At 53.5% G+C, this 26101-nt stretch overlaps 1 protein-coding gene across 1 annotated transcript in view; it reads left to right on the plus strand.

Moving 5' to 3' along the window:
* Positions 1-6206: 6206 nt before the first annotated feature.
* LOC102986682 (TLE family member 3, transcriptional corepressor) overlaps positions 6207-26101 on the plus strand; it is a gene marked incomplete at its 3' end in the record, with an annotated part of 40403 nt that continues 20508 nt past the window's right edge. The window contains exons 1-4 of the mRNA XM_028484973.2: positions 6207-7175; positions 7705-7805; positions 8318-8381; positions 9375-9419. Of these exons, the coding sequence (XP_028340774.1) occupies positions 7152-7175; positions 7705-7805; positions 8318-8381; positions 9375-9419 (234 nt within the window). The remainder of the gene's footprint in view (positions 7176-7704; positions 7806-8317; positions 8382-9374; positions 9420-26101) is intronic.

A 26101-nucleotide genomic window follows, 5' to 3' on the forward strand; every position in this document is an offset into this window, starting at 1 on the left:
ATCAAGTGTCACTGTTCCCATTCTACAGATCTGGAAACCGAGACCCTGAGAGTTTCAGGGTCTCTTGCCCAGGATCTTGCAGATCCTCAGGCCTCCTGATGCCCAGGCTGGGGCTGCCACACAGTACTAATGAGTGGATTCCTCTCTCCTGACCTTAGGAGACTTTAGAGACAGATTTCACTGGAGTCTGAAATAGAAGTTGGGATGAGGGCAGGCGTCTTAAGGAAGGGAGCCAAAGCACGTTGTCAGGTGGCAAAACACAGAAAGGATCCAAGGCAGCAGAAAGCACCCTGGCGCAGGCTGAGGGGGAAAGGTTTCTGTTACAAGTCTTTGTTCAGCCTGGTCCCCTTTACCCACTGGCACTTCTGTCCATCCTTCTTGACTGAGCTCAAGCTCCACCCTTCCAGGGAGCCCTCAGAGAACGCCCCCTTCACAATTCCTGTTCTCCCTCAGAGCCAGACTACTTTATACTCATATACTTCATTGTTGTGGCTTGTCTTCTCAGAAATGCTATGGACTCCACTGCTGTTTAGTCGGACTTCTCTGCCTCCAGAACCCCTCACCCCTCCAAGCCCTCCAAGGCTTAGCTTTGAACTGCCCCCTCCCTTCTGCCCTTCCCCTCCCATACACACCTCAAGGGTCCTTGGGCAGTATGGATGTCCAAGGTCATCTGAGGACCACGATAAAGAATGGGAATTCCAGAGAGGGAGGGGAAGGCCTGATGACCTCAGGAGGGGCTCCAGCGAGCTGGGTGTTCCCACCAGGGCTTGGCTACTGCCTGGATTATTCCCTGCAAGGGCTGGGACATTAGACCTTCCTCATCTCTGCAGGCACCCACAAAATGTGCAAGGAGTTGAATCGTCTGATGGTTCTGCATCATCATCATCATCATGACCAACATGGCTAACTGTTATTGATCACTTAATGTGCCAGGTTCTGTACTAAGTACATTGCATGCATTATCTCCATCAGTCCTCAAAATAATCCTCTGAGGTGGACAGGATTGTTATCTCCACTTTACAGATGAGGAAATGGAGGCTTAGCAAGATTAAATAAGTCCCCCAAGGTCACATAGCTGGGACCAGCCAGAGAATTGGAAGAGGGGTAAGGAGACCTGGGAAGTTCCCCAGCCTCTCAGAACTCAGTTCCCTTCCCTGAAAAGAGGTGATTGCAGGATGAGCTCCCTCTGGGGCTTCCTGGAGCCCCTCCAGTTTCCTGTGGTCTGTCCTGCAGCCCTGATCTCCATTCCCAGGAAAGCCAAGCTTGCACAGTAGAGTGCAGGGGCTGAAGACTTTGGAGCCAGATTGCCTGGGTTCAAGTCCATCAGCCACTGAAGTGACTCTGGGCAAGTCATTGTACCACTGCATGTCAATTGCCCCCTCTGTAAAATAGGGGTGATACTGATAGTACCCACTTCATTCACTGTGAGAGGATTAAGTGTGTTAATATTTGTCAAGTGCTTAGAACAGTGTCTGGGACAGAGTTAAGCACTATGTAAGAGTATGTTAAATAAATAAAAATTCCCTTTCCTTTCTCTCTGTGGTGAGGTGCTCACTTGTGGAAGAAGGCTGGGGATGACTGGGTGGGGGGTAGGTGTGTTGAAGGTGGGGGGACAGAACTGCCCTAGCAATGGAGTCAAGGGCCAACCATCAGAGGAGCCTTACAGAATCAACCAAAGGGGAGAGGGGAGAGAAAGATTTCTCTTCCCTTTGGGCAGTCCCAACAACAGACCTTTAGAAAATCAAAGCCAGTGGAGGCTGGGGGGCGGGGGGTGGGGTGGGGGAGGGATGATAGGGAGCGATCTGAAACCCACCCAAGGTACTGAGCTCTTCCTCAAATAGGAGGCCACAGCCCAGTGGCTGACCTCAGTCAGACCCTTTGATTGCTGGGAAAGGGAGAAAACATATATTAACACTTTATCTAAAGTGTTTGACAATTATTTTTTAAAAACCAGAAAAGCAGCTCTTGAAGCTGGCAAACAGCTACCCACCAACCACCCTGCACCTCAAATGAGGGGCTGGGGAACCTCCGCTCTGCAAATCCAGGCCGGACTTTCTGTCTCACCGGGTGACTTTTTTTTTTATTTTTTTTTATGCCAGGAATTCCTCTCCCACGTGGGGTGGACTCCGAGGTACTCAATTAAGCAGCCAATGAAAAGTCAGCTCTCCGGTAGCAAATGACCCTGACACTTCTTGTAACATAAACAGTTGAAACGTTTCCAATTAGAACTGGAGACAGAGACGTTTGAACTCTCTCTCTCCACTCCCCTCCTTCTTTAAAAATAATTGTCAAGCGCTTTGGACTGGGTGTTGTATACATGTTTTTTCTTTTCTCTCTCGAGCATAAAAAAAATATTTTTCTCCTTGTTTTTCCTAATTTGTGGGGTGGCAAGGTGGGGGGTAGAGCGGTGGCGAGCTGAAAGGGGTGCTGGCCTGGTTGCTTACCTCTCCGCTCCTCTTCAGGCAGGAGGCCCAGACAGCCCAGCAGAGCTGGGAGTGATGCTGGGTGCAGAGCCAGTGGAAGCCAGGGGCTGGGGAGCTGGGCCTCTGACCTCATCACCAGACCCTCAGAATGAATGAGTGAATATGAATGAATGAATGCCTTTCCTTTTGCAAAAGCTCGCGCCGGTCCAGCTCGCGCTAGCAAAGGGGGCGCTGAAGTTGGCTGATGAGCCCGCTGCCCTGGACTCTAATCCTGACACCTCTGTCCAGCTTGGGGCAAATTACTGAACTTTCTCGGCTTCTCTTTTTTACTCTATAAAATGGACTACCAGCCAGGCAGCTTCCTTCAGGAGTGAGGTGAGGATGAAGACAGTTCTCGCCTGGGTAGCAGTGTCCTGCCTTGTACACAGAAAGTGCTTGGGCGCCGTTATCATTTCGGACTGGCTGGCGGAGTAGTCCAGTCGGGCCCTGCAGAGGAGCCGGCTCCCTGCAAAACGAGGTCGATCACACGTCCCGCGGGCTCCTCCAAGGTTTCAGGCCTGGCGCTGGCCGTAGGGCTGGGGCTCACAGGTGAATTCGACTTGAGTCTGCTCTGCTCATGGGGTCCCCAGGAGAGTGGACGTCGGGGCAGGAGCGACGCCAAACCCGAGATGTCTCTTCTGGCCACGGTCTGCGTAGACCTGACCTAGGGCCCGGGCTCGTCGGCCGACTGCGGGCGGCCGCCGTCGGAGCCGGTCTCGAGTGAGAGCGGAGAGGGGGAAGGCCGGAACAGGGGCCGCGTCCCGGTCATCTTGAAGGCATTGTGTTTAATAAATCCGGGCGAGACCCACACTCGCTCTCCCCCCCCCTCCTCCCAGCTCCCAAATCGAGACCTGGTGCGGGAGCCCCAGTTTATGGGGTCTTAAACCGCCCCCCTCCACTTTGATTAGCAGCTTCAAAGAGCTCCCTTTAAAGTTTGCCCCCTTCCCCGTCCCCACCTCCTTTTACATTGCCACCCCTCCCCCATCACTCCTTCTAGACTTCTGGACGACAACAACAGAACACTTAATGCAAGTTTAAAAGTGGGGGGAGGGTGGGGGGAAGCTTCAGGCTTCCTCCTGAACGTGGGCCGTAGAAATTACCTGTTTCAGGCGTGCACAGGAGTCGGAGAACCGTGGAGTTTGGCTTTTTTCCTTTTTCTTTTCTTTGGGGTGTGTGTGTGTGTGTGTGTGTGTGTGTGTGTGTGTGTGTGTGTGTTTTTACCTTTTATTATTTAAATTGATACGTTTCATTACTAGGGAGAAAAATAAAATATTCCTTTGATACACAAAATCAAATTGATATTTAGCCTCTGCTTACTTTTTTATGCATGGCTCCTTTATACCACATGGTAGTGACAGATTGTTTGAGCTGGAAGGAAAAGCCATTCAAAGCTAATTAAGCAGCCATTCCAAGCACTATTTGCAAGCGGGAGGCTCAGAAGCCTCGGCATTTGTCAGCGCTCCCCCACCCCGCGTGGTTTTGACTGACAGCCTTGGTCTCGGACTGACAGCGCTCGGCAGCTTCACCAATCGGTAACAGAGAGTCCCATCAGCCGTCTCTGATTGGCCTTCCGGGCCTTGATCGGGGGAGGGGTCGGCGGCCCCCACGTGGGGACAGGGGAGAGAATGGGGCGGGGCGGGTGGGAAGCGGGTGCGCCCACCCGTGACGTAGGGGGGAGGGCAGAGAAGGGGGAGGGGGAAAGGAAGCTCCAAAGCGGAGCCATTTTGTGTCTAATGAATGCTGCGGCCAGATGCTCGCATCTGTCGAGCCGGGCTTCTCCTCCCCCGCCCTTCGGTGCGTGCCGCACACGATTTATGTTTTTATTTAGGAAAATAAATAAATGAAGAGAGGAGCACGGTTCGGGGCTGGCGGCCGGAACGGACGAGGGGAGGTTCAACTCCGAGGCGGGTGTTCACGTGTAACTCCCATCGCACCGGCCTCCGAGCGCCCGCTCGCTCTCAGCTCTTCATTAAGATGCAAAAGCGAACTCCAGCTCCTAATGAGGAGAAAATATAGATCCGGGAACCGCCGACGGCCCCGGGGTGCGTGCGGGTTCGCGGAGATGCTGGAGGGGAGGGTCCGGGGGCCCACCTGGGCCCGCCCACCCGGCGGTGCCCGTGGGCTCTGGGACGCTGCCCCTTCAGCTTCCCAGCCTCTCGAGGGCCGCGTCCCCCAGGCCCATCTGCCCTGACGTAACCCCGAGCAACAGAGATGGAGGCTAGCGGTGTGCGGGCAAACTGGCCCCCGTTGTCTAGCGGCCTGTTTGACCGCGCGGGGAGTCCCGGAGGCGCGGCGGCGGGGGTGGGAGAGGAGTGCGCGGGGGCGGATGAGCGTCTTCGCCTCGCGGGACGTCGAGGCTGGCGGCCGAGACGCCCACAAGCTCGCACACGCGCCGCTCCGCAGGTTTCCGCCGACGCGGTGACACTGCCGAGGGCAGGCTGAGGAAACCGGGTCGGAACTCGGAGCTCCCGGGCCGCGGTGAGGCCAGGCCGCCACCGCATTCCCGACTTCGCTTCCCTGGCCCCGGCTCTCAGTGAGCAGCTGCGGCGAGGGCGTAGCCGTCTCCACCGGGAAGGAGCCCCGGGTGGGGACAGCGTGGACTGAGCAGGGTGTCCGCGGGAGTCGGGCTCTTCCGTCTGCGGTGCCCGCCAAGCAAGAGTTCCTCCGACTTCTCGGGGGCAGCCGCCGCACATCAAAGACGCTGTTTATTTGGCTTTCTGAAAAGAAGGACAAATGAACAAAGAAGAAAAGCTGGGGGCCGTGGGGTCGGGGGTGGGCCGGAGAAGGCGTAAAGAAAGGGACACCCTCAGTTCCGAGCAAATTTTTTAAGGTGGGAGGCAACTTTGGGACCACCATTTTATCAGTTCTAAATCTTGTGAAAACATTAAAGTGACAAAGTGATTTTGTTTGTTTTATGGTATCTAATTGGGCTGCTTTGCAGACCTAATGGGATTAGAGGGAGGAATCGTTTGCCGCCACTACAGAATAAACTGATACGTTACTACCAGCCACAGGTTTTGAGGACTGTACAGCTTGTCTTTTTTTCTTTTGTTATGATTCCTGTCTTCCCTCTTTCCCCCTCCCGCCAAATAATTATTTGCTAGTAGATCGTGGGAAAAAAAGAGTGAGGAGGGGAAAAAAAAACCTAGCAGCCCAGGACTATAATATATATCTATTTATTATATGTCTTTCGGTTAATTCCTGATCTGAGGAGCGCTGTTTTTCACTCCCATGCGAAAGTCACCAGCGGGTAGGGCCTGATTGCTACTTTTCATGCATAGTTTTAGACACAAGAGGGCATTGTGACGTCGCGCCCGGCGGCGCCCAGTCGCAGGCCGAGTCCGGCAGCCCCACGTGGGGGCCCCGCGCTCCCATTGGCCAGCGCCGGGCGAAGCTGCCACATTATTTTGTTACTTTTCAGTCCCTATTTGGAACTGCTCTCGCGGCAGTTCAGACCTCGTGCTCGTCTCCCTCGCCTGTCTGTGTGTGGTATCCGCAGGTCCGGGGCACTTTTTTTGGTGCGAGTGTGTGTGTGTGTGTGTGTGTGTGTGTGTGTGTGTGTTTGGGGGGATTGTCGGGGCGCGAGAGGAGAGCCGAGCCGAGGGGAAGGAAGGAAGCCACAGAGCTCCCCAGTCTCGGGCTGCTTCTCCCCTCCAGCGCTCTCCTGCCTGCGCGCTCCGAGGCGGCGGTGGCGGCACCGAGCGCTCCTGGTGTGTGTGTGTGTGTGTGTGTGTGTGTGTGTGTGTGTGTTTGGGGGGATTGTCGGGGCGCGAGAGGAGAGCCGAGCCGAGGGGAAGGAAGGAAGCCACAGAGCTCCCCAGTCTCGGGCTGCTTCTCCCCTCCAGCGCTCTCCTGCCTGCGCGCTCCGAGGCGGCGGTGGCGGCACCGAGCGCTCCTCGCTGGGGACTCGGCGCTCGAGCAGGGAGCAGCGAGGACCCCTTTGCTGCGGCTTCCTGTGCCTGCTGGAGTTAGGATGCCAGGGTGGTTGATTCCCACCTACTGAGCCCGGAGTTTCCTCCTCGGCCCTGGGAAGGGCTTGCAGCGGCGGCGGCAGTAGCAGACAGAACAGCAGGCTCTCCTCTCCGAGGGGGGGCGTCGAAGCGCCCGCGCCGGGCTCCCGCCCTCACCCTCCGGCGCTCCTGCGGCCCCAAGCCGCCACCCCGGTGCCTGCCTCCTTCCTCTTCTCGCCGAGAGCCGCCCCTGGGATCGGATCCGCGCGCCCCGGATGCTGGGGCTGCCCCGGCGCGCCTCCCTCCTGGCGCGACGCGCTGAGTGAACCGGAGGGCGCCCGCGCTTGCCCCAGGAGGGGCCCCCTAACCTCGGAACCCCGCGCCGGACCCGCCGGGTAGACGACGATGTCCGCTCAGCCCCCGGCTCTGACGCGCTCCACGCAGCGGGGGGAAGGCGGCCGGCCACAGCCCGCCGAGCCCTAGGTGCACAAAGCCCGCGCCCGCCGCCCGGCCTCGGCGCCCGCCGACGACTTTGCCGCCTGCTCCGCGGCTCTTTGTCTCCGCTTGGGGCGGGCGCCCGACTCTGGGATTTCGGTGTGAGAGCGGGCTGGGGGGGCCGGGGGCGAGCTCTCGGTTTCCCGGCCGCCCCCCGCTCGGGCTTGGCTCCCCCCTCCCCCGCACCTCCCCTGCCCGGGCTCTCGGCGCTTCCACGCTCTCGGAATCACGACCCCTCCCTGCCATGTATCCGCAAGGCAGACATCCGGTGAGTAATTGCAATTCGGTTTATTTAAGCATCTATCATGGCAGGGTAAACGAGGCAGTTTATCTGGCACCTCCATTTTGCTTGTTGCTACCTTTATAGTGTGTGCGTGTGTGTGCGCGCGCGCGCTCACACAAAGGGGATGGGATGGGGGGGCGCCGTTACGAGAGGAGGTTAATTCCGCCCTAATGGCGTGGGGGGCTGCCAGTGGTCCTGGGGAACTGTCTTCACGCTGTCCCCCGCCCCCTCGCCTAAGTCTCCCAACTCACTCGTTGTGTGTCCCCCGCCCCAGAAGGGAATGGGAGCCCCTTCGTGAAAGGGATGGGAGCCCCGCGGCCAATAGGGAGAGGTTAGTCCCCCCCCGCGTCGGGGAGCTGAGAAACTTGCTGGAAAGGTTCTGGACTGTGAGGGCGGCCCCTATGGTGTGGGGGGGAGGTGGCGGGGGGAGAACGGGGAAAGTCAGAGGTCTGGGCAGCTTGGAGCCGGGTCTGACGCCCCCGCCCCTCCGCTGTCTTGTCCTCGCCGGCTTCAGGCTCCCCATCAACCCGGGCAGCCGGGATTTAAATTCACGGTGGCTGAGTCTTGTGACAGGATCAAAGACGAATTCCAGTTCCTGCAAGCTCAATATCACAGGTAAGGCCAGTGGGGGCCGCCCCGGGGCTGGCGGGGCGGGGGCGTCTCCGCCGCAGCTCCTGCCACCACCCCTAGGGGACCGAGCGGGCTCCCGACCCCGGGGCGGCGGGGCGTCCGGGCCTCCTCCTTTTGTTTCCCCTTTCCGAGCGCGGCGCCTTAACCCTGTGCTGCCGGCAGCCTCCCGGCTCCCTGCGGCGCCCCCAGGGTGAGGGGTCGGGGCGCGAGCCGGCTCGCTCCGGGTTCTGGGGGTCGCGAGCTAGCGTCGGGGTCCCGCCCCCCCGCGGCTCTGATAAGTCCACTCTCTCGGCCGCGGGAAGTTTCAAGTTGTTTCACTCAATCTCCGCGTGTCGGGAACCCAAGCTCCCCTCCGCCCGAGGCTGCGGGATAAAGGGGTCCCCCAGGGGGGAGGGTGTCAGGAAAGTGACAAAGTGGCTCCCAGAGGCCCCTGGGTTGGGGCCTCGGAGGAGGCTGTGCAGGCGCCAAGTCTGAGCCGGCTTCTTCTGCCCTCGCAGCCTCAAAGTGGAATACGACAAGCTGGCGAACGAGAAGACGGAGATGCAGCGCCATTATGTGATGGTGAGAGGCCGGGGCGGCGTGGGCCTGGGGAGCCTGGAGCCGGGTCCCCTGCCCGGCCTCTGCTGGGCAGCCCCGGATTGGGTGTAATCTGATTGTGCCCTCTGATCCTTCACCAGCCTCCCTTACCCCGGCCACTTGGAGGAGGGTGGGTGAGAGGAGGGGCAGAAAGAGAAACCCAAACCCCAGGCCAGGCACTTGTGCACACTTCCTTTGTGCCCCCATTAATTTGTGTTTTGAAGGTTTCCCAGAGGGCTGGTTGTCTTATCTTGGCTAGTAAGATAGGATTGGATCAGTTTATGTCAGGGTTGGATAAAAATCTCTCTTAGAGATCTCCTGGGAGTGTTTGAAAACTTCACTGCTCTGCAGCCCTGGGATCTAGCCAGAGTGGGACATAAGGCCCCTCCGCCTACCCCCTTTCTTCCCCGGGGTTTCTGACAGTGGAGGAGCCTTTGAGAGGCTTTTGCCCCCACTGTACACTCAGGGATCCTCCATCTGAGAACCTCATCGGCCTTGGGACAGTGTGTAGACGTCCGCCCTTTTCCCAGTGTCTGTTCCAGCAAGTTTAAATCTTCTGTTGGTGAGGAAGGCACCGGAGGTCCTTAAGTGAGGCTCCCTGCACTGCTTTCCACATAAGAGGCCTTCGACACATTGCTAAATAACTCTCAGAGAATGAGAGGGTCCCAGTGTACACATGATTCCCTGTTGAACGAGAACCTTGTATAAACAGGATATATGGCACACGCAGGGCTGGTGGGAGGGAGGGCCCCGCGCTTCATAATACTTTGCACATAGGATGTTCTGTTGTAATGAGAACGGTCATGAGCCGGTCTTCAGCTCTGCAACCCTTTTATAGCTGGCTTTGGGCTTTGACTTAAACTTGTTTAGTAAATGTATCATAAAAGTACCATTTGGGCAAAACCTTCTCCAAAGCTGATTGTGGAACACAAACAGACTTCGGTGTTGTGCATTAACGGTAGTTCTCTTTACTTTTAGTACTACGAGATGTCCTATGGATTGAACATTGAAATGCACAAGCAGGTAAGTGCTTTAACATATATGTCTAGTTTTAAAAATTTTACCGAATACACAGATATTTTAAAATGGCTCCTCCTGTTTGAAAATGAGCCTTGTTCTTCTGTTCTTCCTCCTCCTCCTTGAAGAGTGAATGGATCCAGCCCTTGACATGCAGGGTTTGAGGCTTGGCTGATTTCTTGGACATGTTGAGCTTCTAGCGTCCAAGCTTGTGAAGTTTGTCCTGGTGTTGGATCTTGGTGGAGGAGGAAGGAGCAAAAGAAAAGTTGTCCCTTCAGGATCTGCTTTACAAACTCCTGAAACTCAGAGGTAGCTGGCTGCTACCTGTTTTAATGTAGAATTTTCAAGAGGAAAGGCAGGAGGGTTTGTGTATGTGTGTGTGTGTGTGTGTGTGTGTGTGTGTGTGTGTGTGTGTGTGTACAAAAATATGATGTTCTGCCTTGATGAGATTAAACTTCAAGAGTCTTAAAAGCCAGGCTGAGCTGTCAAAATTTAAGGGAACAAGCCACCTACCGTTTAAAATTACAAAGCCAGAATGAAATACAACCCAATGCCTTATGTATATGAGGCAGTTTTTTCACCTCCATCTTAATGTGAAGGCGGCTACAGTCTTTCCCATTTTTCAGAGAAGGAAGATGAAGCCGAGAGGTGAAGTAACAAGCCTGGGGCAGCCTAGCCAGGACTTCTGAGATGGCTGGGGGTTGAGCTCAGCTTTGAAATCCTGAAGTCAAACCAGTTTAGCTAGTGTGGTATTGTGTGATGGATATGTAAACTACCCCGTATTGTCACTCTTCTAATAACAGTATACCTCAAACTGGGCAAATACAAACACCTTTATCTTCGTGCATATCAGTAACTCATCCTGGGGGCTGGGCTGGGCTGTGGGAGAGGCCTGTTTGCGTATTTGTGTTCCAAGGAGAGGCCGCCTATAATTTGGCTTGGCCAGCGATTAGCATTGACTTGGCAAGGGAAATGGCGCAGGCCGGTTGTTCTCTTTAACAATTGGTGTTCTTGAAATCCCAGAAGACTGTTGACTCATTCTAGCCTTTGGTGACCGTGCCTTGAATGGATTTTCTGCTCTAAATGAACAGTGGTTTACAAGGTTTAAATTTCGCTCTTTAAGGGGGCAGGACCCAGGGCAGGTGAGAAGGGCAGGTGACCTCTGGAATGCTTGTAGATTCCTGTCTGCCCACTCCAGTGGCTTCGCAGAGAGTCTTTGGAATCTAGTTTCCTTTCCCCTACTGGAGGGAACCCCAGTGTTGGGTGAAGGGCAGCCAGAAAGGGACCTGAGTTTGTTGAGGAATCTGGGGAGGCACATGAAGGCTACCAGGTTTTTACTTCTTGACCCACAGGAATTGTAAAGAGACACCACTCTGTAAGTAAAGATGTTTCTCCTCGGGAGTCTGGGCTGGAGACTGCCCAACTTTAGGTGGAACAGACTGGGTCTGACTGGTCCAGTAAGAATGTGTGCAGTGCAACCGGGGTCCCAGGTATTCAAGGGCCTTGGGCTGTTATGCAGGATGCAACCTCATCCCTTTCTCCACCCCCTCTTTTTTTGTCCTCAGCGCTTGGTATCTTGGGTGTGTTTAAACAGGGTAATTGCACCCAGGTTTAAAAGTTATAGCAGCCGTTCTTCTAAGAGCTTCATAATTAAGGTGTAATACGTCGTTGCATGTTTAGGTCCGCATGGGTGGTGTTCCCCGTGTCTGTGAGTGGATGGTTCTTTGGTACAAAGAATCCACCTTGGCTGGTGGAGCGAAGCTGTTCCTGGAGTCCTGGGGACACTCTGAACCCAGGAAGAGTTATTCGCCTTCCTAGCACATTCAGTGGTGGGGTTTGCATAAGGAGCAGCTGTGTGCATCTGGGACTTCTGGCCAGTCCCCAAACCAGGTTCTTAGGGGGAGAATGCCTGAGGCTTGGCGACATGGTCTCATTTAATCCTGTCAGCTGCCAGAGGCAGATAGATGTATTCTTTGCCCCCTTTTTGTAGGCAGGGAAACTGAGGCTTCAGGGAGGCAAGGAGGGCAGAGCTAGGACTCAGATCTGGGCTTCTGCCTTCTAAACAGTACTTTACCCTGTTTGCCACTCACCTTTGCCTTCCAGCCTCAACTCCCACTTGCTTCCCAGCAGGATGTTCCGTGCTCTGAGTTCAGTGCCTTTGCCGGTTTTATGGCAATCTCTGAGTTGGGTGAAATCGCCCGGTGGCTGTGTAGGAACAGAGGCAAGGAGGTGAAGAAACCCTGCACTGAGAAATGCAGCCCTGACCTCCTGGGGCGGGCCACTCCCTAGGCGTGCAAGGGTTCTGCAGAATAAAACCGGCCACTAATTGTAGTGTGGGTCTTGGGTGCATTTGGCGGATGGTGGTTAGGCCTGAGCAAACAAGTTTATCAGCTGACCTGTTTAGCGGTTGACTGGTGTTTTATCTGCACACACAATCAAGTGACTGGAGTGCTTGAATTATTCATGCAGTGTCCTGCCCTCTAGACTTGACTGTTCGTGTGATTACATCTGCCTGGAACAAACAGGCTGGATTCTTCATCTTGAAGCTGGGAGGGGGCGGGGCCGGGGGGGGCGGGGACTGTCTGTACTTTTATATAATGGATGCTCTCCAGAGCTAGCACCTTGGGGAGTGTGGCAGTCCTCAGCCTGCGCACTCCCGCTCTCTCTTTCTCTCCCTCTCTTTCTGTCTCTCACACACACACACACACACACACACACACACACACACACACACACCCCCACACACCCCTCTTACCAGCACCACCACCACAAGTTAGACTACTATGACAAAATTAAAACTTCCCAAAGGGGCTTCAGAACTAGTTGTATTTTCAAGCAACCACTAATCTATAAGGATCTATGGTTAGACTGAATTTTCTGTCATTTTCACTAGAGAAACCAGGCAACTACCCAATAGTTATTTTCAACCATCGACCTGGAATCATATTTTCACAATAATATTTGGATATTAGAGATCAAGGCATCATCTATTCATGGATCCAGGTATGTGTCTTGAATTTACATATGTCAACGACTAAGAACTTGCACTGTGTTCATATTTCATTGAAATAACTATAGCTTATATTTGGATATCACCTTATAGTTTACATTATTTTTTTGTATATTAATATATTTAATAACTGTCTCTCTCACACACACACACACCCCCACACACCCCTCTTACCAGCACCACCACATATTTTTTTCAAAAGCCCTTTGCTGGTTCTATGGGAAATGCCTATTAGTTGGGAACCTCAGGTTCTGCCAGATGGGCCTGAGTATTGACAGAGGGCAGCTGATGAGGTGCGTCCAGCCCGTTTTTATTTTACCGAGAGGTTCAACTCACTGTGGCTGGCTCCTTTCCTAGCTGTTTTCTCTGTCTCCCTCTCTGTTCTTTTTCCAAGCTGTCAGATCCCAGAGAAGCAGTAAATGGTTTCTCCTCCCCTCCCTCCCTAATTGTGGCAAAGCAGAGGTTACAGCATCATGGGCCTGGCCCGAGATTTCAAGAGGTCACCCATCTCCTCCAAGCCTCTACTTCCAGGCAGGATGTCAAGGGTGATTCAGCAAGGCTGGGGAGGCGATGATGGCTGGCCAGCTCGTCAGTTCCCATCTTGTTCCCGCAGAGGCTGAAGCTCCGGTGTCAGCCACAAATCACCAGCGTAGAAACAAGCACTCCAGAGCAATCGTAGTGCATTGGGTTTGAGGCACTGATGCTCTGAGAAGCTGGGGCAGGCCGTCTTTTCACCCCGCTGCTGGTGAGTGCTAAGGTTTTGGAAGAGCACCAGAGGCCTTTTGATTTGGGGACAGTGTCATGCCCCCACTGTCCTGTCACCGAGCAACATTTCTAATTTGCTGTTTTAACTGGGAGAGCCCTTTGGCATCTCCTGCAGACCTCTCAAGTCACAGATGAGGAAACTGAGGCCCAGGCCGGGAAGCTGAGGTATCCAGTCCCATGTTAGCAGAGGAACTGCCGCTGCCACTTTTCCTCCTGACCCCAGGTCTTTTAGCAAAACTCAAGAAATGAAGAGCGCTTATTTACTAACTAATAGCACTCTGTGTCTTTAATTACTGTTGCTTCTTTCTGTGCTATCTCAGGAGGCTAAGGCCACAAACCTGGCAACACCAAAGTCCCCCATTTCTGGTTGTATAACCATACCGTGAATCATCTTTGCCCTCCCAGGGTCCTCTTCTGAACCGCTAGCTATTTGCGCAACTAATGATTCAGTGCGTCTAGTAACAAACACAATGCATAACTAGCAATCTCGGAGGTAAGGGTCACAGGTAAGGCAAAGTGATAAAACCTGTGACTCTTTCATCTAAGGATGGGGGTGGCCATGAACATGGCTGAAGAGGGAGATGGGACATCTTCATTTGTCATTGCCCTTCTCTGGGTCCTCACACCTACGTAAAAAGGGGCTTGGGCTGGAAGACCTCTAGGGATAACATCTTGAAGTTTTGTGGCCGCCGTGAAGGTGTGGGTGGCCAGAGGGGGCCAGCAGGTGGTGAGGTTACCAAAACCCTGCCCAGGAATCAAGTCTGTCTTGGTGAGGAGAAGGTGGAACACTCAAATTGAAGGGGACGTGGGTCTTCATACTAGGGCAGTGCCTATTTGTGTGGCATCTGAGTCGAGCTAAGAAAAAAACCTTTGAGTATTATTTATTTTGGTCAGAATGCTGGCATCCAAGAACCCCTCTACGCCCTGATTTCCTTCTGACTTTCTTGCCTTGTCGCTTTTCTCCGGAACAGTCTCTCCTCTCGTCATGCTGGCCTGGGGTGCCTGCCTTGCTCCACTTTGGGGTCCACCAAGCTCCAAGCTCCCTTCACCCTGTCCTGTCCACCAAGGAGGAGCCTGCCTCCCGGGCCCCCAAGACTGCATCTCACACCAGCCTTCTCAGGACGCTCTCTTCCTTCTTGCTGATGGAGTTGTCAGAGCAAGGGTCTGTGTGCTTTCCTGGCGCTTTTCCTTCTCATCCATTTGATCACTGAAATGACCTGGGAGATGGGCACATGGTCCCTGTATTTACCCACCGATCAAGGAAACTGGTCCTGGATGGGGACCTGGCTCCTTATTGAAGACTCTCCGTGAATCCTGCTGGACCAGGAGCTCCTGGAGGGCACGGAGCTCTTCTTTCTGTCTGTGGCTTCCTCCTTCCCCAGCTCGGACAGGAAGGGTCTAGCCTAGGTCCTTTTTTGTTGCAGGAGTGAGTCAGCCGAGGGATGAATTCCCTTTTCCTTCCTGCGAGGGGGAAAATGTTTTTCCATCCCGTTTGTACAAAATCTTGGGATGCCAGGGGCAAAAAGGTGATCTAGGCTAGACCTCAGTGGGGTCCCCTGCTGCGATCTGCATGCAGGGGGTCCTCCTACACCCCCATAGCTGGGGGGCAAGCCCCTCTGCTCAGGACTCCTACGTGCACTTAGCACATAATGGGTGCCTAGTAAAGTTGCTTTTCCTTTGCTCAGAATTACTGGGCTGTCAGAGGGTGTGAGTCGAGACGGGTTGTTCGTTGCGGGCTGGCCGCCGGCTCTGCAGGCTTCCTCCTGCTTCTTCCTATACCGCTCACCATCCAGTTTCTCCCATCAGTCAAATGAGGGGGTTGGACTGATTCCCCAAACGATTATTAGGGGCCTGGGATATGCCGGGTGTGGTCTGGGGCTTGTTCCACGGACACCCTTATCTCCCTGGGGGAGTCGGGCATCTAAATAAGTCATTGCAATGCAGTGAAGTAAGTGCTAACAGGGCCAGTGTCACAGGAGGAGCCCCCGGGGACAGAAGGGCTCATCCTTCCTGGGAAAGGGGAGTCGGGTCAGAGAAGACTACACCGAAGGGCTGTTACTTGAGCCGCGTCTTAAAGGGAGGGCTGCGTTCCTTAGGCAGGAGCCGCCAGTGGAGGCTCCTCCGGGGGTGGCAGCAGCAGTGCTTGGAAAGGCAGCCAGGTGTGTCCCCGAAGCCACAAGTCCACAAGTCTTCGGAACGGGGCGGGGAGGGGGGACTCCACTTGGGGCAGGAGGTTGAGGTGGTGACATGTTGCAGCAAAGTGATCTCCAAGGCCTCTCGGCTCTCACACTCGCCGCTCTGTGGCTCTTCGGTCCCCAGATGGCTCTCCAGGGCTGGCCCAAGTCCATCTGCCGGGCGGGGGGGTTGCCGCTTCCTGCAGTCTGTGGCCTGCTTCCGCACCGTCATCTGCTGGTTTGAACTTTACTCCCCAAAGTGGCATCGTCGTCTCGTTCATATTGGTAATTCTGTAATGACTGGTTATGACCCGCCCCCTCCCCCATATTTAATTCTCATCAGCCCAGCTCTCCACTTTGCTATTAATGATAGCAGCCAGCAAAATAGCTTTCAACATGCCATTGACAGTCTGGTTTAAGAGAGCACTTGAAGTAGTGCTAGACAGCTGAAAGCACCCATAATTGTGTACCAGAGTGAGAACTGCGCACTCAAGGGCCTTGTTTTTATATGCTTAAAGGGACAATATCTTGTTTTCAAGATCACGGCCAAGATGCTTTCTCTCCCCTTCTCTCTTTGCTTTTCTCCCTTGGCTTTTGCTTTTCTCTTGCCTTTCAAAATAAATGTTCCTTCTCAGGTTGAGGCTAAGGAGAAACTTAGGGAAGGGGGGCAGTTTCCTGCTGCCACAGAAGTAAGGTTTGGTGTTGACCTGAGGGTCTTCTGGAGGAGATAATGGGGGAGTTGCAATTCTCCCCAGCAGTGAAGTTGAGTTCTTTTGTTTGCTAGGGATGTTGCATGGTGAGCATGTGGGTGGAGCAAGCAGGCTTCCAAACTGTTACCTTATCACCGTGGATGTGCAGGCAGAGGCCATCTGATGGGGGAGGGGTCAGCCTTTGGGGAGTCAGATCAGGGACCTCGAAGTCCCTCAGATCAGATTCCAGGAGGCCGTTCTTCTCCAGAGGCCCCTCTGGAAATTGTGAGGATGGGGAGGTCAGGGACTTGCCTTCTTCAGGGGAGGTTCATCCCAGCTTGGGATGAGCCAGGGGACCCATTTACTCAGCCCTGAAGATTCTGCCTGAGAACAAAGACCTCCCTCCCCTTCACCCCAGTGATGTCACGACTTTGAAGGTTCAGCAATCTTTTAGGAAGAGGCTCCCTTCACCTGCTGTCACCAAAACGTCCCCTGACCAATTGCGTCCTTTGAAGGGTGAAGGAAGAACCAAGTTCCCAGGAGTGGAAATGAGATTCCAGGGGAGCCCCTTTGGGCTTGAGTCTGGCTGTGGCCATTGCCCTGTCCTCTCAGAGGCGCCCGGTTTCCTTCACCCGCCACGTGAGTGACACAGGCGGGGTGCTGGGGCAGCTGCCGCCATCTCCAGATAATCCCAAGGAAAAGCCATTATCAAGGATAGAGTGAAAATTTGATCTACCAAATATCGTAGATTATAATAATGTAGCCTTTCGTATTTCTGTAGCACTTGATTGTTTGCAGAGCAGATTAGACATTTTCATCTTAGAAACCTAAACTCACGGGCATTTGGGTCCAGGACACACACACATGAGGAGGAAAGCATCAGAGCCTGGCACGAAAGGCCTGGCATGTGAAGATGACCTGTATACTTCAGGGTACCACAGGGCTGTGTTCTTAAACTGGGGCTGGGTTTGGGAGGGGAGGAGAGCGGTCTGGAGGCTCTCGGCGCCCTGAGGGATGAGACCATTCTGCATCCACAGAGGCCCCTGAGCCCATACCGGGTGCACAGCGTGCATTTTGCGGGGGACTCCGGGACTGTATGTTCCAGTTTGGGGGTCTTCCTGACCCTGTATAGCGTCACGGACTTTCTGGGAAGGATACCAGGCTTTCTCAGGTTTCTGAGAGAGGCCTGTGGTTGCGAAAGTGCTGGTAGGAAGAAATATGTGTCATAAACCTGTATTATAACGTGTCTTAGATAGACTTAACCATTTTTTTTCCCCCGTCTCACACGACAGGACAGTTTAAGTGTGAGAGGGGAAGAAAGGGAGGGGGGTGAGGAACGAGATAGTTGGGGAAAAATGATAAAGCAGAGATATGGGGGGTGGGATAAGGAATGGGGAAGAACCAGGGAAAGCATGCTGAATTTGGCTTACAGGACCTGAGGAGCAGGAAGCAAGGGTTAATGGCTTGGAGGTAAATTAGTAAACTATGCTTGTCATGCCTTAGCTATCTGTTTGGGCCTGGAGTTCCAAGTGTTGGGGCCTTATCTCATTGCCCTTTTAAATCCTTGATAACCATTGTTCACAGCTCTTTGACTTTTTTTTTTTTTTTTTTTTTTCCTTAATTCCAAATGAGAACTTTTTAGTTTGTCCTGGGAGGCTACATCTTCCCTCAAAGGCAGAAAGCGTTCTTTCCACCAGTCCTGCAGCCTGGGGGCAGGGCAGGGGACTCTTCCTGCCTGGTTGGCTGGGGAGGTTTCGGTTTTAGACTTCTACACCACCCAGCCAATAGGTGAGGACTACGTGATAAAGGGCTGGAGGAGGAAGGGTCCTTACCCAGTCCCCAAACACTTCTCAAGGGAGAGCCCTCAACAGGTCCATCCTGCTCCTGGTCTGAAACTGAGCATCCTGGCAGGGACGTGCTTTGTGAACCAGTGGTGATACCTGCTAGGGCGGAGCAGGGCAGTTTAGTGGGTCTGGGGGGCAAGGGATGGGAGGCAGTCCTCCAGCTGAGGTGCCAGCGGGGTACGGGAGTCTTATCAGATTTCCTGCCCGAGAAGAGGTCGGGCAGACTCATGGGCCTGGGAGAAGCTGCAGGTGATACCAAATGGTCTGGAATGAGGGGCTAAATGGCCTGGTGGAAAGAGAGTACCCATGAGATCGGGCAGATGGAGGTAGTGAGCGGGCCAGGGCTGGTCAGTCAGTGGGGGCTTTAGCCTCTCCTCAAACCCTTACTCTGAGAAGAGAAGGGGGGGTCCCTTCCTCAGAGATCCCTTACCCGTGGAGAGTGCTGCAGTCCAGTGCTCGTCTTGCTTTGCCTAAGAGCAGAGGTCCTAGGGCAAGACTTCGGAGGAGTTGAGGTTGATGGCCCCATCTCCTAGGACCTCACACTTTATCCCAGAGAAACGGTATCCCTATAAAGCCAGCCCGAAACGAGGAGAAGCATTAGAGCCCCCAAAGAGCTGCCCTCCCCCTGCCACAGTTCTCCCACTGTTGGCTTGACGCTGGTCTCTGTGTCACCTGGCACTTGTGTGTGGCACCGGGGAGCCTAGCCTGCAGGAACTTCTTAAGGTGGTGGCGGGGTGTGTGCGTGGATGGTCTTCTCTCTTAGCCTTTTCCGGTTTCTCTCTAATCTCTTACCTGGTTCTCAGCCCACTTCTCAAGGGATCTCCGCCTGGCTCTCCCTCGCTATCCCCCTGACTAGGTCCCTGTCTTAATCCCTGCCCTGGTGCTGTAAGGAACATTGGGCATTTCCCAGGCCTCCAGGTGGTGGGTCTTTGATAAACCCTTTTTCATGAAGGTGCCAGTGGAATCCAAGTTTGTCTATCAGAAGTCAGTTGGTTCTCGAAGGGGTATCCTGGGAAGTTAGGAGCAGAGCACCAGCAGCTGGGAGATGGCCTGTCCTGGTGGCTAGGAGACAGGCTTTGAAGTCATACAAACTTCGTTTTGAGTCCTAGATGAGGATCTACTGGCTGTGTGACTTGGGACGGGCCATTTCTCTCTGCGAACTTGAATTTGTAATGGGAATGATGAGAATGCCTACCTATTAAGAGTGGTGCTGCCTGATAGAACTTTCTGCAGTCTTGGAAGCGTCTATCTTATTGTCCACGTGGGGCTGTTGAGCCTTGGAACGTGGCTACCGTGACCGAGGAACTGAGTTTCAAATTGAACTTTAATTAACGTTCGCTAGCCACGCATGGCCGGCGGCTTCATATGTTGGACTGTGCAGTTACAGAGAGTGTTTTGAGGATAATGTGAAATGATGCATATTAACTGCTTAGCACAGTGCCTCCCTTGTGTGTGGGGAGACCTCAACAGGGGATTCTGACAATGGGACAGTCCCCAAAGTTGCCAAGGCCTCAGAGAGCGAGGACCAGCTCCTTGGTGTTGCACGTGTTGTTAACACTTCCCAGAGCCCTTTCTCCTTTGTGACTTGTTGGCTCCACATGCCAGCCCTACAGTGTGGACACCAAGAGCCCCACCTAACAGCAGGAACACTGACGTTTCAAGAGGTTAAGTGACCCGATTGCGGTATCACTGTGGACCAGGGGCGGGTTCAGAACTGGAAACTCGGCTTGTTTCATTTGGACCAGTGATCTTTATCCAGAGCCCACATCAAGGTGTGGTTTTCTGTGGTCTCCAAGCTGGCCCACCCTCAGACCCGCCTGTACATCAAGGCTTTGATTCCAGTGTTGGGAAGTCCTCAGACAAAGCTTTTTAAGAATTCAGTGAAACATGAGTGTCAGCGACGTGTAGACTGGGGTGTCTCAACCTGGGCACCATTGGCATTTGGGGGCCAGATCATTCTCTGTGGTGGGGCTGTCCTGGGCTTCCCGGGATCAACGGAGCAGCATCCCTAGCCTTTTCCTCCTAATTTCCAGTAGCACCACTTCAGTTGTGACACCCAAAAATGTCTCCAGACACTGGCAAGTGTCCCCGGGGGAGCAAAATCTGCCCTGGTTTAGAACCCTTGATTAGCGGGAGGAATTCTGGCTCTGGAGCCATTGTCTTGCTGTGTGACCTAGGACATCTGGGCCCTCTCTGGGCCTCATTTTCTCCATCTGTGAAATGAGGTATTGAATGTGCTGGTGGTTTGGGAGGGGGCCAGTCTGAGAGGGAGCTGATCGTTTAAGCAAGTTTCTAAATAACTGATCTTGATTTTTATGGCCTTTGAAATGCCACCATGCCTGCCATCCTTGTCTGGGGAAGAGAGGCCCTTCTGACCCTTTTAATCTAAGGAAGGGCCATGCTCTTGGGTTGTGAGCTCAGTGGTGGGGTGGGTAAAAGGGGACTGTTTCTGTTCCTTCCCCGACACCTCATTTTCCCCTTCCCACCACCCAGGTTTCCCAGAGAGCCCCTGTCCTTAAAAAGTCATAGCGCTGACCTTACAGGGAGACTCCCAAAATGTAACGAGCCGCCTCTGCAAGGGTAATGTGACTTTTACAGCCTGTTGAGGGGCAAAGGGAGATTTGCATAATGTTCCAAGGGGGATTAGGTGGCTGGGGGTTGCCATGGCAACGCCACAGGGATGAATTGAGAATTTTCCCTCCTGGCGAGAGTTGGCCAGTGGAGTCTGGGAAGGTGGGGGAGGGGGCCAGGGGGTTATCTGAGGGGAGGGAGGGAGGGATGGGGGGGTTGGTGGGGTCTGCCGAGCCTGGGATGAATGGGCAGTGTTAGGAGAAGCTGTAATCTGAAAAGGCTTTCCCTGTTCCATCCACACAAGCAAGCTCTTTGAGGGCCATTCCCTGGGGTGGGGGTGGGAGGCAAGCAGAGTTTAATGTGTTTGGGAGCCAAGAATTAAAGTGAACAAATATTTAAAGATTATTGGATCTTGTTAACAGGAAGCCTGGTGGATGGAAACTGAGAGTCTGAGAAATGAAAGTCTCGAGTCTTAGAGCCAGGGAGGGACTTGGCTGTCATCTTTCCAAGTCCCTCCCATGGAGTGGTGTCCACGCCCACCCGTGGGTTGCCATTGAATGCTCCCCAGGGCGGGGTACTCACTTGCATACAGCACCTAATTCATTTTCGAGAGTTCTGATTATTAACTTGGACCCAAGTCTTCCTCCTTCATGCAATGGAAGCTGAGGTCCTAGCGCAGGACACACCTGGGGCGGAAATGCAGGTCTCCAGACTCTGCGTTGCCACCTCGTTCCAGGGTCAGTGGCCTAGATGCTTCCTCTGTTCTCCCACCCACGCCACTCCCCTGCTTCCTCACTCACCGTCACCATTCCCAATTCCCTTACTCCCTAGACTCTTGGCAGAAAATGTCCAAGATTTCTGGCGGGCACAGAAAAGGAAGGCGGGATTCCTTTCAGGGGAGCACGTGGGAAGGTCATGTCACAACTCGGAGCGCCCAGGCTCCCTTGCTTTTCATCTTTCCTCGCTGGGTAAGGGCAAGTGTGTTAAATCCTCTCTGCCATCTTTACTCTGTGTGAAGGTCACGGGGACCAGTGTCACAGGCTGGCCCCGGCCAGCGTCCCCTTCCTTCCCCCGGGAGACAGATCCTCAGGGTCACACCAGCGCTGGGCCTCTTTTTGTTCCGAGCCCTCCCGGCATAAAGAATTCAGCAGGCTTCCTCGGAATCATAAATATTTAATGGCGTTGTAGTTATATATAATTTGATCAATATGTCAGTGCTAAAAGGGCCTTTAAGGAGGTTCACCTATCATTGAGTGATCTGTGATGTAAACCTCCCCAGCCCCTGCAGGAGCAGGGGTCGTTATCTCCCGGGCTGCTAAGTGGGTCATTTACTCCCCCCTTCTTAAGGACATCGTGGAGCTGCTCTCCCCTAGAGCCAGTGCCTGGCGGGGATGGAGCAGGGCCTGGGAACCCCGCACTGGCTTTTGCTGGAGGCCTCACACCTCCCTGTCCCTGGACTTCCTTCTCTCTGGTGATAAAACACCCACTTGCTTTATTTCAGAGCTCTCTGAGCTTGGTCCAAGGAGAAACTGCTTGGCAAGGAATTTCATCTCGTAGTCCAATAATTGAGGGCCTATCAATTTAGAATTGCCTAGGAAATGCAGTGGGATACTTTAAGGTAAAATTGCTCAGATGCATTGTTCTGGAATCTCCCAGTATTTGATTGCGGGGTGACTGTGGCACCTGGCTGCTGCAGCTTCCTGCTTCTTCATGGCCCCCAGCCTCTCCCTGTGCCCCTGTGATGTTAATTCAAGACAGGCAGACTCACTTTGAACACCCCAGGACTTGAGTCAGAGAACCAGGTAAAACCCGATCCAAATTCAAGAACCCCAGAGCAGACCAAGTGTCCACCCCAGACATACATGCTTCAAGAGGAGTAACCCAAGGCCCAGCCACCAGTCCAGAGGTCACATGGCCTGTCAGACACAGAGCTGGGGGGGAAAGCACCATTTCCATGTGATTTGGGGTGTAACTCACGTCTCACATAGCTGTCTTTTCCTCAGCTCATTTTTCTCGCACACGTCCACAAACGGGGCTCCAGAATCACAGCATGCTGTTTTTCCCAAGACGCTGGTTGTCCCATGAAGAAATCCTTGTTTTAGAAGTGAAACCGGGAACCTAGGAGCGGCCCTTTGGCTGCCTAATTGCTGTTACTTCCCACTAAATGAGACACCTTGAAGAGCCTTTGCCTGGCTGTCTTCAGCTCCTTGTGAATCACGGAAAGAACCCGGACAGGAGCTGCTTGACACTTACAGATAGGACATCACTACTCTTGTCTGCTCTGTGATTGTGTGCAGTATGGCTGATGGACACATTCGAATGGTTTGTGCCATGAAGACTGGTCCTGGGGACCAAGCCCAGCCAGCCCCAGCCTAGCCCACTACCCGGCATCCATCTGTGTCTCGAGTTGGCTTGCCTCTTCTCTGCTCATCCTTTAAACTCACGTTCTGCTCTGTTTTACTGAGCTTTCTGGAGGAATCGATGTGTCACAGAGCAACTCAGGAATGTTTAGCATTCTCAAACTCTGAAAGATGGCTCCTGGATCTTATAATTTATTCAGTTCATCCCTGTTTTGCAGACAACAGAATTGAAGCCCAGAGGAGGGAAGGGATTTGCCCAAAGCCATGCAGCTAGATTGGAGGCTGAGCTGGGAGGCAACGCCAGGTCATTTCTGTGTGGCTCCTGGGTCAGAACATGCTCTTTAAAGCGGCCAGGTTCCTCCCTCTCCTTGTTTTTATTGGGCTGAGGTTAGAATGAAGTGTGCATTTTCAAGAGCTGATCGGTCCAGACGACCTGGCAGTTTAAATACCGGAGAGACGGTCTCCTGGAAGTGGCTGTCAGCTGTGACTTGAGCAGGCAGTTAAATTTAAAAAAAAAAAAAAAAAAAAGCCAAAGACTGGCTGGGTGCTGCCGGTCAGGAGCTGGTCCAAGGGCAGATTCCACCTCCCTTCATTCAGTGTCGTGGGCCCAACGGATGGGAACAGCAGCAAATGTGAATGCAAGGGTGTGGCTGGAGCAGTGTACTTTGAGAAAGCTCTGGCGCCCTCCGTTTACAGCAGGATGGTTAGAGGTTCTGCTCTAATGAGACGATCGCGTGAATGGGAGTCACTAAGACGCGTGGAGCAGACTACTCTTTGGTAAACTACACTCGCCTCCCCCCCCCCTCATCTTGTGTTCCGTCATTTATTGCCTAACAGTCTGGACGGGGACACAGGGCAGATGTACCTCCTGCGCCTAGTTGAGAGCGCAGATTCCGGATTTCGCAGGATCCCTGTGCACGCTTCTCTCTCTGAGCGGCTTCTCTGTCTGCGATGAGTAGATTAGTTCCTTCTGAGGAACGATGTTTTTCCACCAGCAAAGCTGCCTTCTTTGAACCACACTTGAAAAGAAACTTTCAAAGGCAGCACCAGGCTCCCCAAACACCTTTTTCCAAAGGAAGCCGTCCTCCCGCTGCCTGGCACCCGCCGCCTCCCAGGTTCTCCTCCGAGGCTCTGACTCAAAGGCAGTGGCCTTTTGGGACCAGCATGGAGGAAGGATGAAGGTTCACCCCGTGAGCCCCAGCTGCCTTATTGATAACAGGGTACCCTGAAGGCCAAAAGGAGCTTTCCAACGTAGGATCTAGTTCCGATTTGTGATTTGTGACCTGTCCCGATTGTTAAAGTCACACGTCTTGATTCTTTTTTTCTTTCCTTTCTTGGAAGTGATGTTTAGAGCTTGTTTGAGTTGGATCAAATGCTGTTTTAACAGCTGCCCTAATCGGAAATGCTGTCAATTATTAACCCTGACAGTAGTTTTTCTTTCAAAAATACTTCTCTGAGCTCTCTCAAAATGTCAAAATTTGGCTTCTTGGTAGGAAGTCGTTTAGTGACGTTGCTTAATTGCCAAGCGTCATTTTCGCCATCTGAAAACTGGAGATTTATAAGAAATGCCTTCCCTGTAGGGTTCTTGTGAGCTCACACATGCAAAATGCTTGGAACAGCTGGGTCGCGGATGTTAGCCATTATTATTATCGTTGTTGTTAAGAGTGGTTCTGTCCGGTCAACTTTCTATTTGCAGGAGCTTCCACTCCTGCCGTCACCACCCTCAAAAAAATAAACATGAAAAAAAAAATCGTTTAGGGAACAGTTTTCCTGTTCATTCTTTGACGCACCAGCCTGCGCTGAGCCCATTCTCAGGGTTGGATGGTCTATGTAGAGAAGACCGAGGCTCAGTTCCTGCTTGCACGTGGTGGGGAGACCAGGAGGGCAGAGCTGCTCCCCGGCAGGGGATAGTCCCAGCTGGGAGGGATGGGATTGCATGCTTTCTCCACCCCCGCTTACTCCCAGAAAAAAAAACCCAGACACGAGGACAGGGACCAAGTGTGACACCACCCCCGTGCCTCTGCGCTCCCCCAACACCGTACAGTCCTAACTCGTGGCGGCCAGAGTCCTTCCTGCCACTCGGGGAGGCCGCTTTTCATTAAGTCTGGGCCCTAGGAGAGAGCCTGAAGGCTAGTAGCCCAGGCCTCCGGAATATTGCATATCTGTGTGGAGCTGTTCTGCTGGCCCTTGGTTGATGTGTGGGCTTGGGAGGCAAGAACTGCTCCGTGTGGTTGGAAGGGTGATATGAGGGGGGACTTGGTCTGAGCCCCCCACAGGGCTTCTGAGCGACCCAGCCGTGGTCACCTAGTAGCCTGGATGCCAGGCTTGAACCAGTCTTGAACCAGGCAGAGCTACATGAAATCCTGGCAGATTTATCCTCATAACCAGAGGATGCTGGGCTCTGGACCAGGCCCTGCAGGGGAAGATCCCACCTGGGGGCAGCCTGTGGCTGCACATTTGCTAAAAGATGCGGGGAGAGGGAAGGTCAGCTACTTTTCGTTTTGTTCCTTTACCTACCAAGATCTTGACACTTGATCTGTTTGCTAGAGGAAGTAAGCAACAGCTGGGACTCCTTTATAACCACCCACCCCCAAAACGGTGAGAGCTGCACTTGCTGAGCAGGCCAAAGTGATGGGGAAGGTTCGGAGCCTGCGCCTGCCTTCCTGGCTGGAGAGGGGGCAGCAGCCAGAGCCCAACGGGCGGCTTGTGGTTGGTCTGGCCTGACAACTGCCTCACCGTGTTGATGAAGGACTTGTGCTGCTTTCCACCCTACCTCCTGGTTGTAGGTCAGCACTCCGTCCGTCTACCACTTCTCCTCCCCCAGATGCCCCCCATAGTGGGGCAGGCCCAGATCCCCGGCCAGGGGCCACTGCAATCTGAAGTCTCGAAAAATAAATGCAGGGAGGCCAGCAAGATTCTTTTGGCTCAACATTTACTGAGCGCCTACTATGTACCAGGCTCTGCTATGCCAGTCATTTGAGATAAGAAGCCTTGGACCAGTGAGCTCCCTAGCAGTTGAGGATGGTTTATTTTGTTTATTTCTCTTTGCTTTTTGTTTTAAATAAAACTTTCTATTCTTATTTGGCACGTAAACATGTAACAGTTGAGTGATTATGTTGCTCTTACAGGTTTGGACTGAGTTGATTGTTTCTAGAACTCCTGACGTGTACAACCTTGACTCTTTTTTTTTTTGCGGTACGCGGTCCTCTCACTGTTGTGGCCTCTCCCGTTGCGGAGCACAGGCTCCGGACGCGCAGGCTCAGCGGCCATGGCTC

Source organism: Physeter macrocephalus, unplaced genomic scaffold, assembly GCF_002837175.3.
Source record: "Physeter macrocephalus isolate SW-GA unplaced genomic scaffold, ASM283717v5 random_335, whole genome shotgun sequence".
Classification (NCBI taxonomy): Eukaryota; Metazoa; Chordata; class Mammalia; order Artiodactyla; family Physeteridae; genus Physeter; species Physeter macrocephalus.